The 16,634-nt window shown below is 48.2% G+C and overlaps 1 protein-coding gene across 1 annotated transcript in view; it reads left to right on the plus strand.

The window, feature by feature from the left end:
• The window catches only part of CDH3 (cadherin 3), a 47,112-nt gene continuing 43,691 nt past the window's right edge, over positions 13,214-16,634 (plus strand). The window contains exons 1-2 of the mRNA XM_018062190.1: positions 13,214-13,333; positions 13,543-13,663. Of these exons, the coding sequence (XP_017917679.1) occupies positions 13,274-13,333; positions 13,543-13,663 (181 nt within the window). The 5' untranslated portion in view covers positions 13,214-13,273. The remainder of the gene's footprint in view (positions 13,334-13,542; positions 13,664-16,634) is intronic.

Here is a 16,634-nt window from a genome sequence, read left to right on the forward strand (position 1 = left end):
GTTGGGAAGATCCCCTGGAGAAGGGAAAGGCTACCCACTCCAGTATTCTGGCTGGAGAATTCCATGGACTGTATAGTCCATGGGGTCACAAAGAATTGGATGTGAGTAAGCAGCTTTCACTTTCACTATAGAATGCTTACAGAAAAAATATATATATGTAGATAAATAAGCTAAAAAGAGACAGGCCACCTCCTATGTTCTAGCACTGTACTAGGCACCAGGTGTACCAGGAGGAACAAACTGTCAATGCCGCGAGGACAGCGTTTGTCTGTTACGCTTTAAGCCTGGCCCTGGCCTTGCTGGACAATTCTATGTCTTGAGCTGAGTGGTGATTACATTAGTATATATGTATGTAAAAATTCATCAAGATGTACATTTAAGATTTGTGCACTCAACTAAGTCCAGGTTATATCTTAATTAAAAAAGGAAGTGTTCTAAGAGGTGTTTCCCAGAGGTTAGGTCTGGTAGTAGGTGATTTTAAATCACACAGAGAAACAATTATTTTCCTTTCAATTCTCTCTCAGTCCTTTGAGGAGAAAGTTTCCCTTTGATGTCGATATGTCTTTAATGTCTAACACTTCATGATTTCCCTTTTCAAACAGAGCTGGTCCCAGGATCAGTCCTCAGCAAGCAATAATAACCACTTAGTTTACTGACATTGTGCTTTATTTTCATTTTACTGATTTTCAAATCAGTTACCTTTTGTTCATGGCAAGAGATATTGGTTTACCATTTGATGTACTGTAGTAATTGCTTCTTAAAGGTGTTCAAGGTAAATTTGTTTAAATTAAAAGTGAGTTGATTTTAAGAAAAATTTTAAGTATAGAGTACCCATGGTATAAGGATGGGACCAAAACAGAGGGTTCTTTAATGACTGAAGTTTGGAGAAAATGGCTCTGGTAAATTCCATTAAAAACAACAACAGGGACTCCCTGGTGGTCCAGTGGTTGAGGCTTCACCTACCAGTGTGGGGGCTGTGGGTTCAACCCTGGTGGAGGAGCTAAGATCCCACATGCCTCACATCCAAAAAAAAAAAAAAAAACCTTAAAACAGAAGCAGTATTGTAACAAATTCTATAAAGACTTTAAAAATGGTCCACATAAAAAAATCTCAAAACAACAACCACCCTCACTTGACTCCATGCACACCTGCAGCTACACCCCACTTCCTTACTCCTGTTAAAAGAAAATTTGAAAAGAATTGTCAAGACTGTACATGCTTTCTCACCTCTTCTATTTAATCCAGCCTGGTTTCTGGGTTGACTCTCCAGTGAAACTCTTCTCCCAATGACCTCAAACAGCTAAATTTAATGGACACATCTCTGACCACATCCTTCATAGCCTCTCAGCAGTATTTGACCCAGCCTACCACTTCTTTTCTGAATCTTTCTTCTGTTGATTTCAATCTTCTGGTTTTCCTTTGATTAGTCTTAGTCCCTCCTCCTCCACTCAGCCCTCAAATGTCAGAGTGTCTCGGGGCTCATCCAATACCTTTAAGCATCATGTTTGGAGATACCCACATTTGTATCTCTGACCCAGCCTAACCTCTTAGCACCAGATACAAATAGCCCATGACCAAGTCAATGTCTGCACCCAGCTAGCTCACAGCTCCTCCAACTTCATGTTCCAGATGGAACTCTTGATTCCTCCAGCACCTGATTCTTCTCCAATAATTCCACTATTATCTATCCAAGCCCCAAACCTAAGAGAAGGCCTTGGTTCCTCCTTCCTTCAGCCTCAGAATCAGTCTGTCACCAAGTCTTGTGACTTTTACTCCACGCTCTGTTGAGAATCTGACCATTTTCCTTCGTCTCCTCAGCGGTAGTTCTTGCCCGGTCCGCCATCTCTCATCTGGACATAGCACCAGCCCCCTCAATTGTCTTTTACTTCCATTCCCCCTGCCCCAATTCTCATTTTCATACAGCAGCCAAGAGGATTGTTATAAAATATGAATCAGGCCATATCCCTCCTCTGCTTAAGATTCTTCAGTAGCTTTCTTTTTATTCTGGAGTAAAAGTCAGACTGCTCATGACTCTAGAACCCTATATGATCTGTGACTCTCACCTGTTTCCAGCCTCATCTCCCCTTCCCTGAAGACTCACTTTGCTCCAGCCACACTGACTTCTGTGTTCCTGGTTTCTAGCAGTTGCCTGCCTTTGCACATGCTGTTCCCTCCACCTGGAGTACTTTCTCTCAGCTCCTCTATGACTAACTCTTTCTCAGTCTTGGTCTTAGCTTCACTGCTGCTTCCTCATACTGTCTACTTTGACCATTCTATCAAAAATGAGCTTCCCTAGTGCCTGGAGAATCCCAGGGACGGGGGAGCCTAGTGGGCTGCTGTCTATGGGGTTGCACAGAGTCGGACACGACTGAAGTGACTTAGCAGCAGCAGCAGCAGCAGCAGCAGTGGCTATCTTATTGTTTTTTTCTTTCTTAGCACTTTCAATAGTCTGTAATTATCTTGTTTGTTTACTTTTCTACATTTTTATTAGAGTCCATGAAAATAAAAGATTTTGTCTATTTAATTCACCATTGCATCCTCAGTGCTCAGAATGGCGTCTGACACATAGTAAATATTTCTTAAATGTAACGAATGGAAAGGTAGGTGGAGACTAGACCAAACAGGCCCTTGACAGAGCAGCATGGAGAGGCATTTTGGGATTTTAATCATAGATGCAAAGTGATCAGGCTTGGCAGTAGTAAACGATCAGTCTGACAGTAGTGGTGAAAAGAGATGGGAGGGTAACCAAGGAAAGCTACTGCAATGGTCCAGGTGAGAGAGATGACAGGGTTGAACGGAATAAGATGTACAGAGTGCTTAGCATTTAACCATAAGGAATGGGGGTGGTCAGGTTACTTTTACCAATATAGCAGATAAGTGAGGACTGCTTGAATTTAATGACAGGAAAGTTGAGTCCAATGATAGAGGGACTTGTGTATCCCCTGGAATCTTTGAATCTCTAATCACCTTTTACACTGATAAGTGATAGAACTTCTTACTGAGTTAATTTAACCTCTATCAGTGAATGGTAGCTCATTCTGTGTTCATATTTGCATTCTTCCACCTGTGTCCCTTCTCACCACCATTGGCTGGGAAGAAAGAATTTCATGGAGAGAGCTTCTGACACCTTTCATTAACTGTGTGGCCTGGAAAGTCACCTCATCTCTCTGAATTCAGTTTCATTTTCTATAAAATGAGGACTCTGGTATCTGTTCTGTCCATCGTGAAGATCAGTGAATAGCTGTACAGAAAATATTTTTTAAATGCAAGAAAAATATCATTCAGTAAATATGTATTAAGTACCTGCTGCGTGACAGGCACTGTTGATGGTGCTGGGACTATGGCAGTGGCATAGGGGGAAAAGCAACAATACAACCCTGTGGGGCTGATGCTATTGCAGAAGTCCATTCAGATTCTGGACATTTGGGATTTAAATTTTTTTTAGTATTTATTTGCTGCACTGGGTCTTAGTTGTAGCATGCAGGATGTTTTGTTGCAGTGCTCAGGCTCAGTAGTGCCAGCAATTGCAGTGCTGAGGCTCCGTAGTTGTGGTGCTTGGGCTTAGTTGCTCTGTGGCATGTGGGATCTTAGTTCCCCAACCAGGGATTAAACCCACTTCCCCTGCATTGCATGGCAGATTCTTAACCACTGAACCACCAGGGAAGTCCCTGAACATTTTGGATTTTGACTGTATTTTTCTAATTGGCAGATCACTTTGGGCCCCTGCTGAAAAATACAGATTCTTAGCCTGACCACAGTCTTAGTCAGAATAGGGAAGGTAGAATGAAGGGAGGGGTAACTATCTCCCTGAAGTGATTCAGAAAAAGCTGAAAATAAGAGATTAAGTGAATTAAACCACCTCCCTATTTCTCTTCCCAAATACTGATTAAACCACTCAACAGTCCAGTCCTGCATACACATCTGTTTGTATACTGAATTTTCCAAAACATTTCTAATAAGAAGTGCCTTCAGATGGCTCCGGGGAGAGCAAGTGCAAACATCAGGACCAGCCATGTGACCTTGAAGGAGAAGGCAGTGGAAGTAGCAGAAAGCGCTGTCCTTGGCGGTGTTTTTGTCTGCCACAGAGCTTGCTGTACGACTGATCTGGATCTTGGTGTCCTCATCAACAGGTGAGGTCAGGGTTTCCTGAGTGCCAGTTCGCGGAGGGGTGCCGGGTCAGTGTAATCAGAATCTCCTAGGGAGCTTATTAAGCCTCCAGGCTCCTGGGCCTCACGGCCTGACGGATCCAGTTCAGTGGGGCTGGAATGGCATCGATCACCTCCCTCTGCTTTTTAGAAAATGTGTTTATCTATGTGCTTTTGGCTGTCCTGGGTCTCCGTTGCTGCGTAGGGCTCCTCTAGTTGCAGCAGTTGCGGCTACTCTATGCGGTGTGTGGGCCTCTCGCTGCGGAGGCTTCTCTTGTTGCAGAGCACGGACTCTAGGTGCTTGGGCTTCAGTAGCTGCGGCTCCGGGCCCTAGAGCACAGGCTCAGAAGTTATGGCACACGGGCTTAGTTGGTCCACAGCATGTGGGATCTTCCCAGATCAGGGATGGAACCTGTGTCTCCTGCATTGGCAAGGAGCCACCAGGGAAGCCGACCTCTTTAGGGTAGGTCAAACTCTCTGTGCCTCAGTTTTCTCCTCTGATTCCTTAGACAGTTAAATAAGTTAATTTACATCATGCATTTGGAGCAGTGTCTGTGCTCCAAGCAGTGTAAGTACTGGGTAAGTTTTAACTATTCTGTCAGTGAAGGTCCGGAAGACAAACCACTGTGCATATTTAAAGCAGAGGGAACTTAGTGCAGAGGTGACGGAGAGGCTGAGAAGCCAAACAGGAGGCAGTGAGACAACGTAGAGATTAGGCAGCAAGACGTCTTCGACCCCTTAACAGGGAGAAGGAGGGAAATGGTGGTGTTTCTGGAGCCCAGAGTCTGGCCGGACCTGGACCCACAGCAGGAAGTGTAGCTGTAGCTTAGACACAGCCATGTTAAGACAGCTGAAAGAGCAGAAATACCCTGGCTTTTCCCTTTGTCCCACCCTCCAATCCCCCTCTAGTGCCTCCTATTGGCTGAACCAATATCTCTCACGTGAGCCTGGGAAACGCCATCTGCAGAGGTCACCCCTGCCTTTCAAGGGAAGAATGAAGCATGACTCTGGGAACAGATTGTCATTATCCTGTTGTTAATATTTTCTCTAAGGTCTTTTGGGGCCTCCTAATACTCCAATACTTTGGCCACCTGATGTAAAGAACTGACTCCTTGGAAAAGACCCTGATGTTGGGAAGGATTGAAGGCAGAAGGAGAAGGGGACGACAAAGAATGAGATGGTTGGATGGCATCACCAACTCGATGGACTTGAGTTTGAGTAAACTCCGGGAGTTGGTGCTGGGCAGGGAGGCCTGGCGTGCTGCAGTCCACGGGGTCGCAAAGAGTTGGACATGACTGAGGGACTGAACTGAACTGAACTGAAAAGATCTTAAAGTCTCTAGACCTTAGCCAACCACAGGGATTCAGGGCTTCATGAGTGCTTATTGATTAATCAATTCCATGCCTTCAATGTACACACATACATAAATGCTTGGCCTCTGATTTCTGGAAACTGACAACTCAGGTCTTGACGATCATTCACCAGTGCCGAGGCAGCTAATGCCCTGCCAGAGATTCAGGGAAAGGGAAGGTATGTGGATCAGGTTTCTGGCTGGGCATTAGCTGCCTCAGCACCTTTAAGGATTCAGAAGTGATAAATGGGGAAGCTGGCCAGAGATATCACTAGGAAGAAAGAGGGTACCAGAAAGCTCCAGAAGAGACACAAAGAAGTAAGACTGTGGAAGCATTTGTACGGGGCACTGGGCAGGGGAGGGGAGGAGCAGGAAATAGGACCTCACCCGATTTTAAGGATACTTCCTAGAAAAGACTGCAGAACACCCGCTTGTCTTTGGGACATATCCCTGTAAGTGTGCTATGTGGGAGTGGAGCTCTGGGAATTTTGCTACCAAAAATGGGCAGAAAAGCTCCTTCTAAATATTTCTTGGAGGACTCAGAATTTAACCTTGGACCGGAGGCAAATATGTTTATTTTAAGAGCTTCTTAAGAGAAAAGATTGGATATCGTGGGATTCTTCCTAATATACCAAAGACCTGCTCCTCAGATTCATTCTTTCAGCAAACACTGATGGATAGCAGGTTGGCAAAGTGATTCAGGCAATGAGTTTTAGAGTGAGACAGAACTGGATTGCACCGTGGCTTTGCCTCTGTCCTAGCTGTGTGGCCCTGGGCAAGGGATTTCACCTCAGTTCCCCACCCCCCACCACCACCCCCAGCTGTGAAAAGGGAATATGTAATATGAAATAGTGTGTAGAGTTGGGAGGATGAGAATGAGATAATGCATGAAAATACTTAACATCTGAATCCAGAGCGTGCTCAGGAAATGGTAGTAGTTCATTTTATTATGGCTTGTATTATTTGTATGACACTTTGCAAAACACTCTCCCCTCTGTTAGCTCATTGGATTTCACATCAGCTCTGTGAGGCAGGTCAGGGAACCCACATTGATTTTGCATCTACTTTGCATCCAGCACCCTGTCAGATGCCTAACAGTTATTATCTTGTTGATTTCACTCAGTCCATACATATTTTAGTATCTGTTTTATGCCAGCCTGTTCTGTGTCCTGGAGGTACAGCAATGAACAAATACAAAAATCCCTGCCTCGGGAGGATACACTAAGTGAGGGGAGAGTGGCAATCAATACATGAATGAATTCTTAGGTTTACTGTCTTCCAACTTGCTTTACAAATATTGACTCATAATCTGTGAGGAGGGTATTATTTTGCTTATCCCATTTTACAGATGAGGGTACTGAGGCACAAGGGAGTTGAGAGTCACTTGGCCAAGGTCTCACAACTCAGAAGAGCTGAATTAATGATTCAAAGCCAGACAGCATCACTCCAGAGTCCTTGCTCTTAATCATTACTGTTACCTCTTTAAAAAATTATATATGTACTAATAGATTATCACACCCTATAGATTAGGGTGTGGTAAGTGCTATGAAAAAAATAATAAAGCAGGGTAAAAATGGAGGAGGATAATGGGAGAGGGCTGTCTATGCAGGGAGGTCAGGGAAGGCTTCTCTGAGGGGCCTGAAGGGATGAGGGAGAGAGGCAGGTGGACATCTGGGGAAGGGTGATCCAGGCAGAGAGAGCGCCGTGCAAAGGCCCACACTTGGTGTGTTCAGAGAACCACAGGGAAGCCAAGTGATAGAAGATGAGTCAGAACCTGAAAGACAGCTCATGCTGAGCCGCTGGAAGGATGCAATTGCTGAGATGGAAAGATTGTGGGAGGGGCAGGTTTGCAGGGGAAGGCCAGTTCAGTTTGGGATAATTCTCACCATCACCCACCAAGTAGAAATTACTCATTCCAGAGGACTTCAAGAGATTAAACAGCTCACCCCAGATCGCCCAAACAGTCGTTTTCAGAGGCAAGGTTCAGATGAATGTCTTCCAACCCTAACTTAAATGCCACAGCCTGTTGGCTGGTAGTGTGCTGTGGGGAAATCTACAGAAGTGATATTCTGAGTGTCCTGATCCCTGACCTCAGGAGCTTTCAAGGAGGGGGAAAGAGATAGTGGACAGTGAGGCAGAAGAAGAGTGTCTGAGTAAAGGAAAGGAATAATGCCAGAGATCGCACAAGGCAGTAAGTAGCATGTAGCATGTATTTAAATGTGAAATGCAGACAAAAAGCACAGGGAAAGTGTACTTCTTTATGAAAGAGCAAAATGAGTGAGAATCTCAGCCCTGTTTGGGTGGAGGGCATCAGGGACAGAGCAAGTATCTGTGTCCTCTGGCCAGGATGGGATGCTCCTGAGGTTCAGGGTTCCACTTGGGCAAGTCTTTCTCCACAAATTGATGCTTTTTCATTGTGACAAAGGTATATCCTGGGCCAGATGTCTCCCCTGGACCTGTGTCTCCCACCACAAGCCTCCTCAACATGCCGCCACTGGGCACCTCTAAACATGCCCCAATCTGAAGTCCTGATCTTCCCCCAGTCCCAAACTTGCTCTGCCTACAATGAGATTCTGAGAAGCCAACCCTGAAGGACTTATTAAATATGGAAGGGCTCCCAGGAGGAACTGGTGAAGGAGTGGAGGAACAGGATAAAGAGGGCAAGAAGCCAAGTAAGGGTGTGATTTCAGACCAAGCCCCTGGAGAGTAGCTTCATCCTGATCCAGCAGGGGAATGAACGCTGGATGTAAGTCACCCCTGGGAGTTTAGGGGTGGGGGCACTCAGCTTCCACACTCCAGCACCAGTTGGTTATTGGCTAAGGGCTGGGAAAGTGAACTCCTGGGCACTTCATTGCAAGGGAAAAGGGATCCCAGTAACTAAAGGGCAAGCCTCTAGCTCTTCACATGTGCAGGCTTCTGGGAGCATCAGCACACAGAAGCCAAACAGGGGGCATTCAGAAGCCATCAAAGGGATCCCAGGGGACCTGGCAGCACCCTGACAGTGTCCACTACACATGCCTTACCCATCTCAGGAAATGGCATTGGCATCCTGCTGGTTGCTCAGGCCCCAGACCTGGGAGTCATCCTTGACCTGCTCTGTCTTACACCCCCATCCAATCCTTTAGCCAATCTCGTTGGCAATACCTTCAGGATACATGCGGAGTCTGATCACTTTTTTTTAAAGTAACTTTTGAAAATTGTGGTAAACTACACATAACATACAGTTCACTGGCATTAAGTACATTCACGTTTTTGGGTGCCCATCACTATCATCCATCCACAGAACTGTTTCCATCTTGCAAAGCTGAAACTCTGTACCTGTTAAGCATTTTGTTTGTCCATTCATCTGTTGATGGACGCTTGGGTTGCCTCTGCCTCTTGACTGTTGTAACTAATGTTGCTATGAGTATGAATGTACAAATATCTGTTACAGTCCCTGCACTCAATTCCTTTGGGGTTATACCTAGACGTGGAAGGGCTTCCCTAGTGAATGACTGGTAAAGAATCCACCTGCAATGCAGGAGACCCTGGTTCAATCCCGGTTGGGAAGATCTCCTGGAGCAGGGCATGGCAACCTACTCCAGTATTCTTGCCTGCAGAATTTCATGGACAGAGAGGAGCCTGGCGGGCTACAGTCCATAGGGTCGCACAGAGTTGGACATGACTGAAGCGACTAAGCAGTAGCAGCTAGACATGGAATTGCTTGATCATTACAGCAGTTGTGCTTTTAAAATATTTATTTTTTATTTGCCTGTGTCAGGTCTTAGTTGTGACATGTAACATGGGATCTAGTTCCCTGATCAGGGATCAAACCCAGGCCCCCTGAATTGGAAGTGCAGCGTCTTAGCCACTGGACCACCAGGGAAGTCCCAGTAATTCAATTTTTAATTTTTTTTAGTCACTGCTTTACTATTTTTCATGGTGGTTCTACCATTTTGCATTCCTATGGCAGTGCACAAGTGTTTCAGTTTCTTCACTTCTTCACCAGTACTTTTTATTTTGTTTTCTTCTTTTTCTTTTTTTTAAAAGACAGTACACAACAAAATTCTGTAAAGCAATTATCCTTCAATTAAAAATTAATTAATTTTTAAGAATCTGATCATTTTTTACCCTTTCCACAAGGAGCACTCTGAACCAGGCCATTTCAGTTTTTGCCTGACTGACTGCAGTGGAATCCCATCTGACCTCACTGCTTCTGCCCTCATCTCCTATAGTCTTTACAACACCTCTCTTCCGCTCACACCCTCCTGGGCCTTCCTCTTTTCCTTCTCAGAGAAAAGCTAAAATTCATACAACAGCCTAGGAGGCTCTACAAGATTTGCTCCTCATTCTCCCAAATCTGACTCATTTCCTACTAGCTCACTCCATTCCAGCCACACTGTTTTTGTGTGTTTTTTTTTTACCCTGTCCAAAGTAATCTGCCTCAGGTCCTTTCACCTTATTTTCTCTGCTTGGAAATACTACTAAGCAATATCTGGGCACTTGCTCTGTGCCAAGTGCTGAATTTAGCGTTTTAAAAATATTAATTAATTCTCATATGTATGTATCAATTCATTCAATCCTCGTACTTCAGCTATCCTAGTATAATTTGCTCCCCACTGCCTTTAAGTTTGTATTCCTCAAGGAGGACTCTGGGCTTTCCCCATTGCTAATCAGCCCCTTCTCCATTTTCTGCCTTTCTCTTGCTTTCTTGCCCTCAGGCTCCTGCATCGGTTTGGTTCATGGGAGGCAATGTCAGAAGATGAAAGGTGAAAGGAGAGACACTTTGGGTTGTTTCCCCCACCACACACACATCCTCCCTGCTCTGTTCTGAGCAAGTGTCCTGTGCCTCCCAGACCGCAGCTCCACTTGAGAGGGGTGGTCCTCTGCACTCCAGCTCCCCCTGCCCCAACCCCCGACTCCCACTGACAGCATTTCCTCCCTTTGCCATCCAGCCCTCCAAGTTGTAGCTGCCTTTCTGCTGCTGCTATCTCCGGACCTCCAGCACCCCTGAACCCTGCCCATTCCTCTAGTCCCTTCACTAAGCCTTCAATCAACATGTAGCTGGATTCTGTCTCCCGCTAGATCCTGACCTAAAACCACCTTCTGGATCACAACCTTCCTAGTTTTCAACTCTGCCTTCTGTCCTGTGAATTGGCACTTCCCATTCTGTTCTTTACTGCATAGCACATATTGACTAACATGCTATATATTTACTTATTTTGCTTATATTACTTTCCTCCCTATATATTTATACTTATTTTCCTACATAAGTATATAAATATATATATATGTATATATATATATTTATTTATTTTCCTCACAATTTGGAATGGAAGCTCCAAGGTTGCAGGTGTGTTTGTTTCATTCAGTGTTGTATCTCCAGTGCTTGGCCCACAGCAGGCCGTCAGCAAGTATCTCCTAATTGAATGAATGAACGAACGGACGACTAGGGGAGCTACAGGGAAGCCAGCAGTGCGGTCCATGGTGCAGGCAGAAGAGCTGACTCTCAGCTTCCCCGCTGCCCCCCTTCTCCCCGCCCGGAATGCTGAGTGCTCTGGAAGGAGACGGAAATGAGCGCGCTCAACAGCCCTCCAGTCAGGTGTTTACTTAATTAGGGCCTGTATCCCGACGCTCGTTGGTGTTTAACTGTCCGCCTAATGGCTTCATCTGGTTCCGGGCGGGCGCGGGGGAACCTGCGAGGCGAGGGTAGGCGAGGCCCCCCGGGTACGGTCTCGGGCTGGCGCCGCCTGGAAAAGCCTCTGCTCGGGTATCTAACCTCCCCTCGGGCACGGAAAGCGACCCCTACGGGAGAGAGAGGCGCGAGGCAAGGGGGGCTGGTGCTCAGCAAATGGATTTGGGTTTTAACCGCGAGTGGTCTCTCCCCAACCACCAGCTGCCGGGTCCACAGGCTGGATAACCGAGCGCTCCCCTGATACCAGATGCAATGGCTCGCTTTACCGTCAGTCGTGAACTTGAAGGATTACAGCGTTTCTTATTCTCTTAGTTTGGGAAACTTGAGGGTACTACAGAGATAAACGGCTCGTGAGGCAAAGGAAGGGGACCAGTGAGCTGGATCCTAAAGCTATAATATCAGGCAATATTTGGGCACTTGCTCTATGCCAAGTGCTGAGTCTAGCATTTTAAACGTGTTAATTAACTTAATCCTCTTCTATTTGCATTAATTCATTCAATCCTAGTACTTTAGAGAGTAGTTAGCACAATAGCCCCACTAGAGGCATGCAACACTGAGGCTCAGAGGTGTTATTTCACTACCCTGAGGCCACCGCGCTAGTAAGTGGTGGAATCCCGGCTTAAGCGCAGTCGGTGCGCCCCCAGAGCCAAAGATCGTTTTGAAAGAGAACTCCCACCGTCACAACGCAAAACGACCTTCTCTTCGCTGCAGGCTTGGTGGTAAAGACAGGCAGGTTTCCAGGTTAGCCTTCGAGGGCCAAAAAAAAAAAAAAAAATCTATACTTAGAGACTCCAGTCTCTCTTCTTCAAACCTCTGAATGTGAGATGGGGAGAAGAGAGAAAAGGGATGAGGAGTCAGCCTGAAATTCTCAAGACAGCTAAGGAAAGTGGGAAGGCCTCCGGGAACAAGAGGCTGGGACTGGCCGGGAAAGCTCAGCTCGGTGCGGAGACGGCGTGCACTGTGGAGCGACTGAGTCAGGACCGTTTCAGGGCCCATGGCCCATTTGCGTGTCGCCAGGGGGAGGGCACTTTGGGTGTGCAGTAGAGAGACGAATCCCGCCCAGCTCCGCCGTCTGCTCCCGGGAAGGATGCAGAAGAGCTGTTTTGAAGGGAGGTTCACGGAAAGGGTGCTCCGCGCAGCCAACACTTTTCACTTAGATTATACTCAATACAGCAGACCAATAAAAACAGTCGCGATTTTTAAAATGCCTTTATTTGCGTTTTCACAAGTTGAGAAATTGTTAATTATGTATGTGACGGGGAGGGGTGTGTGTGGGGAGGTTGCCTGAGATGATGGGGTTAACAACCACCTCTGCCTCGCACCTTTTGGTGTCACCACGGCTTCGAACTCTGGAATCTTCTCTCCCAGCCTCCATTTGTTCGGTTGTGCCAGGGAAGTAATGAGTCTTCCGTGAGTTGTAGCAGATTTTGTAACGCGGTCCCTGGTGACCTCACTGCCAGTTTTAAACCCTGGAGACCTGGGAGCAGGCTGATGTGGGAGGTTGGAAAGAGGCAGGAGGTACCACCCCCCGCGCGCCCCCGCTGTCGCCGGGTGTGGGGCGGACACACCCGGTCTCCATCAAAGCTTTGGGTAACAGAGCGCCTCAGGGAAGCATGAACGCGGCGCCTCTGTTTCCAGTCGGGTTCAGATGCATCTCCACTTCTTTTTCCCACTCTAGCCGCAAGGCACAGAAACCTTTTTCTTCGCGTGCTGAGAGGGCTGAGGAGGGGGTGGGTTGGGGTTTTTCCCCTCTCGAACTCAGAAGCTGCAAGACAGGGCCTGGGTCCCTGCCGGGAGGAATTCCAGAAAAGCCAAGAGGACGCAGGAGGGAACGGGAAAAGACAGAGTGTGTGTGTGTGTGTGTGTGTGTGTGTGTGTGCAAGAGGTGGGGGGGTGGGGGTCTTGGGTGCCTCCACCGCGCCAACCACGGCCCCACCTGCGAGAGGGCGGGATCTTTCGGCGCTGGACCAATCAGCACCTGCCTGCGCTCACCTGGCCCCCTCCCTCCGGCTCCCGCGGGCTGAGGTTCTCGGAGGCTCACGTTGAGCTTAGCGGAGCGCTAGCCCGCGGTTGCGGCAGCTTTTCACCCCTCTCTCTCCAGCCATGGGGCTCCGTGGTGGGCCTCTCGCGTCCCTCCTCCTCCGCCTCTTTCTCCTACTCCAGGTACTCCATTGCCTTGCCCTGACCCCGGCCGGAACGCTCCTCAGAGGGCTGGCGGGCGGGGTCCGCACGCGGCGGCGGCGTCGGGGAGCGCGCGGGGCAGGGCTCCGTGGGGCCAGGGTTGTCCGGGACAGCCTGTGAGGACTCCCCGGGATGGGTTTGCAGGGCCGGGCACGCCTATGACCCAGCCTCCCTCTTCCTCCTTCCCTCAGGCGCAGGTTTACTGGCTGCCGCGCGCGGCCTCGGAACCGTGCCGGGCAGGCTTCGGGGAAGCTGAAGTGACCTTGGAGGCGCGAGGCGCGGAGCTGGAGCCGGGCCAGGCGCTGGGAAAAGGTAAAGGCCCCCCACCCCCGGGCCCGCCTGTGGAACTGCGGAGCGGGGGCCGCACGTGGGGTGTCCAGGCTGCCGCGGGAACTCCTGGCGCCGCCTCAGGTGTGGGGGAGGCGCAGACAGCATCCCGGGGACTTGAAGAGGGGTGGGCTGCCGAAGGGAAAGGCTAGAGAGCGTAGAGCCCTCTGACGTCCAGCCCCTCCCTGTCCCTCTGCGGCGGCTTACCTTGGCCCCCTCCTTCAGGGTGCGGGGCGGCTGGGCTACGCTCCCCGCCCGGACGTGGGAAGCTCTCCCCTGCTGGCCCCAGTGGAGGAATGCGCCGTCCACATTCCTCCCCAGCCCCCGCGCAGGTGTGGGGATGAGCCGTGCCCCGGGCAGCCCCCTTCGCCCCTCTAGGGCCCCCTTTGTGTACCGTGCTTTGTGTCTCCGACAGACAGACCCGGTCTGTTTCTCTTCTTCGCGATCCCTCCTCCCGCCCCCCTTCTCCCCCGGCGGCTGGAATGCACTCTTAACCCTGCCCTTCCCGGAGGGCCGGCGCCCCTGCAGCCTGCCTGGAAACTGGGCCTGGCACACCTGAACTGGGGCCATTACACCCTGGGGACACCCCCGACCCCCAGTGTCTCGGGACTGGAATGTTAGGGTACTTAAGGGAGTGGAGATCCAGAAGCCGGAAAGTCTCCATCTGTAGGCGGATGGGGAATCAAAGCTCATTTTTGATCTCACAATTACTTGCCCCCCAACCACCAAACTTGAGGTGGAGGGCGGGTACTTTGATGAACAGAACCACTGTGTTATGAGACTCAGGCAGCTGAGGGGCAGATGGTGGCCTCTTTCCCTCCAAGACAGTGGGGGCTCCTCCAACCACTCAAACCCAACTTCTTAAACAAGTGTATCCCAGGATCCTTGGGTGGGGTCCAGAGGATCCTAAACCTGTGAAGTTGTTTAAGGGTTTCTGTGTGTATTTTTCTGGGTAGAGGATCTACAGTTAAAAATTTCAAAGCAATTTAAAAACCTGTGCCACCTATCATTTTCTTGATTCCCACATCAGCCTACCCTTCACCCCAGGTACGGATTCCCAGAGCTTGAATGTGGGTATGGCTGGGGGATAGAAAGGCTCGCCTTTGTCTCTTCAAAAGAGGATTGGGTGCCTACAGTCTGTGGAAGCCTTTTTTCCTTCTTCCCCGCCCCCCCCCCAAATAACTCTGCAGATTGACAAAACAATTAACACCCAGGCTAGGCCAAGCTCCTTAAACTCTTGGCTGCAGGGAGCTGAGGAGAAGCATTAAGAGGCCATGCCTCATAAACTTTAAATTCTTGCACATGGGTTTATTACTGACTGGCTAACAAACTGCAGCTCAGCCAACCTGTAAAAATGTTAACTTGGGCAGGGCCCCAAATCCAATTCCGGCTCCCTGAGGAAGCTTTATTGCTAACCAGACTTCTGCCAAATCTGTACCCCCTCCCCCTCATTGTCAAGTTCTCCAGCTACACTCTGGGAGAGCAGGCTATGGCTTTGACTGTAGTCTGCACCTTATCTTTCTTAAGGAAGAAATATCAGATTAACTGTCACTTCACTAAGCTTGAGATTGCTGTGGAGAAGTGGTGATCAGGTTTTTGATTTCATGGTCCGGTTGCCAAGTGCTTGCTTCTCAGTGATGTCAGTCATGTTAAACCTTTTGAGAAAATTCCGCCTTCTCGGATGTCTGGTTTATGGTTGTAAAAATGGTGGGTTCAGGCCAGGAGCACACCTGGGTTATAAAACAAAAGGTGGGTTAATGTGCTTGGCTAACCTTGAGCAGAGCTCCCTGCAACTTGCCGAGTTCTTAGAGGAGTCTTTCCATGAAATGGGATGCTGCCTTCATTTTAAGTAAAAGCAAATTTCTGGGCCCAATTTGTCCAATAAATTGGGACTGCAGCAAAAAATAGTGGTATTTCTCCTCTTAGTCCTCAACAGCTGATATCTTTTCTACCTCCCTTCCTCCATACCAGCTCCCTATCCTCAATACTTGGGAGCCCCAGCCTAGCTCCAGCCATGTTTAAAGGGTTGTCCTGAGGGTACATACAAACTCTCAAGTTTGGCCAAGCAGACAACAGTTTTCCTATAGCCAAGGAACAATTGCCCCTGTTGTTTGCCCCCAGGTTATGAACTTCACAGGTGTCTATGAAGTTGAGCTCAAAGACATTATCTGATATAATTAATACCTTGTTTGTATGTGCACTTTTCCTCTTCAAAGCATTTGCACAACTCTGAGCTTGCTTTATCCTCCTGACATTCTCTTGAAGCTGGTGAGGTACATTTAAACAACTTGAGCTTTTAATCCCAGAGCTGGGACTTCAGAAACTGTATCTCAATCCTGCTGGAGGTTTTAGAGGTGGAGAAACATAGGAACAGCTTAATGGATTCAGTTCCCTAGGCTAAACTCATGAGCTTCCTTGAGGGTCACAGATATGACTTTCACTTCTAGGTCTATGCCCAGGACTTGGTACTTATAGGTCCCAGGAGGTATTTGCAAAAGTTATGACAGTCTTTTGAAGTTCTGCCCATTTTACAGATAAAAACCTCAGTGGTTGTGACTTCACCAAAGTCATCTCTGCAGTGACTCAATGGGTCTTGAATGGAGGTTTCTGACTCCCAAGTTTCCTGGAATTTTTTTTTTTTAACCACCAGAAAGCGGGAGGTGGATGAAATGAAGAAGTGCAATGTTGGAACACCAGATCCCACCAACAGTAGCCTTCTACCTCAAGAAGACTTAATCATTTATTCCTTTTCATCATAGTTTTCCAGAGACACACCTGCAGAGGAAACCAGCTTGAATGCAGTCTCTTAAGTGTCCTAATGATGGGGGCTTGGGTCAGATGAAGCCAGGCTTACAGAGACCAAGAGTGAGAGGTTAATCTGGAAGGAGGTAGAGCAGGAATATTCCTCTGCTCCATCCCCACAGTCCGGAGTCTGCCTTCCTTCGAGTGTGGTCTA

Source organism: Capra hircus, chromosome 18, assembly GCF_001704415.2.
Source record: "Capra hircus breed San Clemente chromosome 18, ASM170441v1, whole genome shotgun sequence".
NCBI lineage: Eukaryota > Metazoa > Chordata > Mammalia > Artiodactyla > Bovidae > Capra > Capra hircus.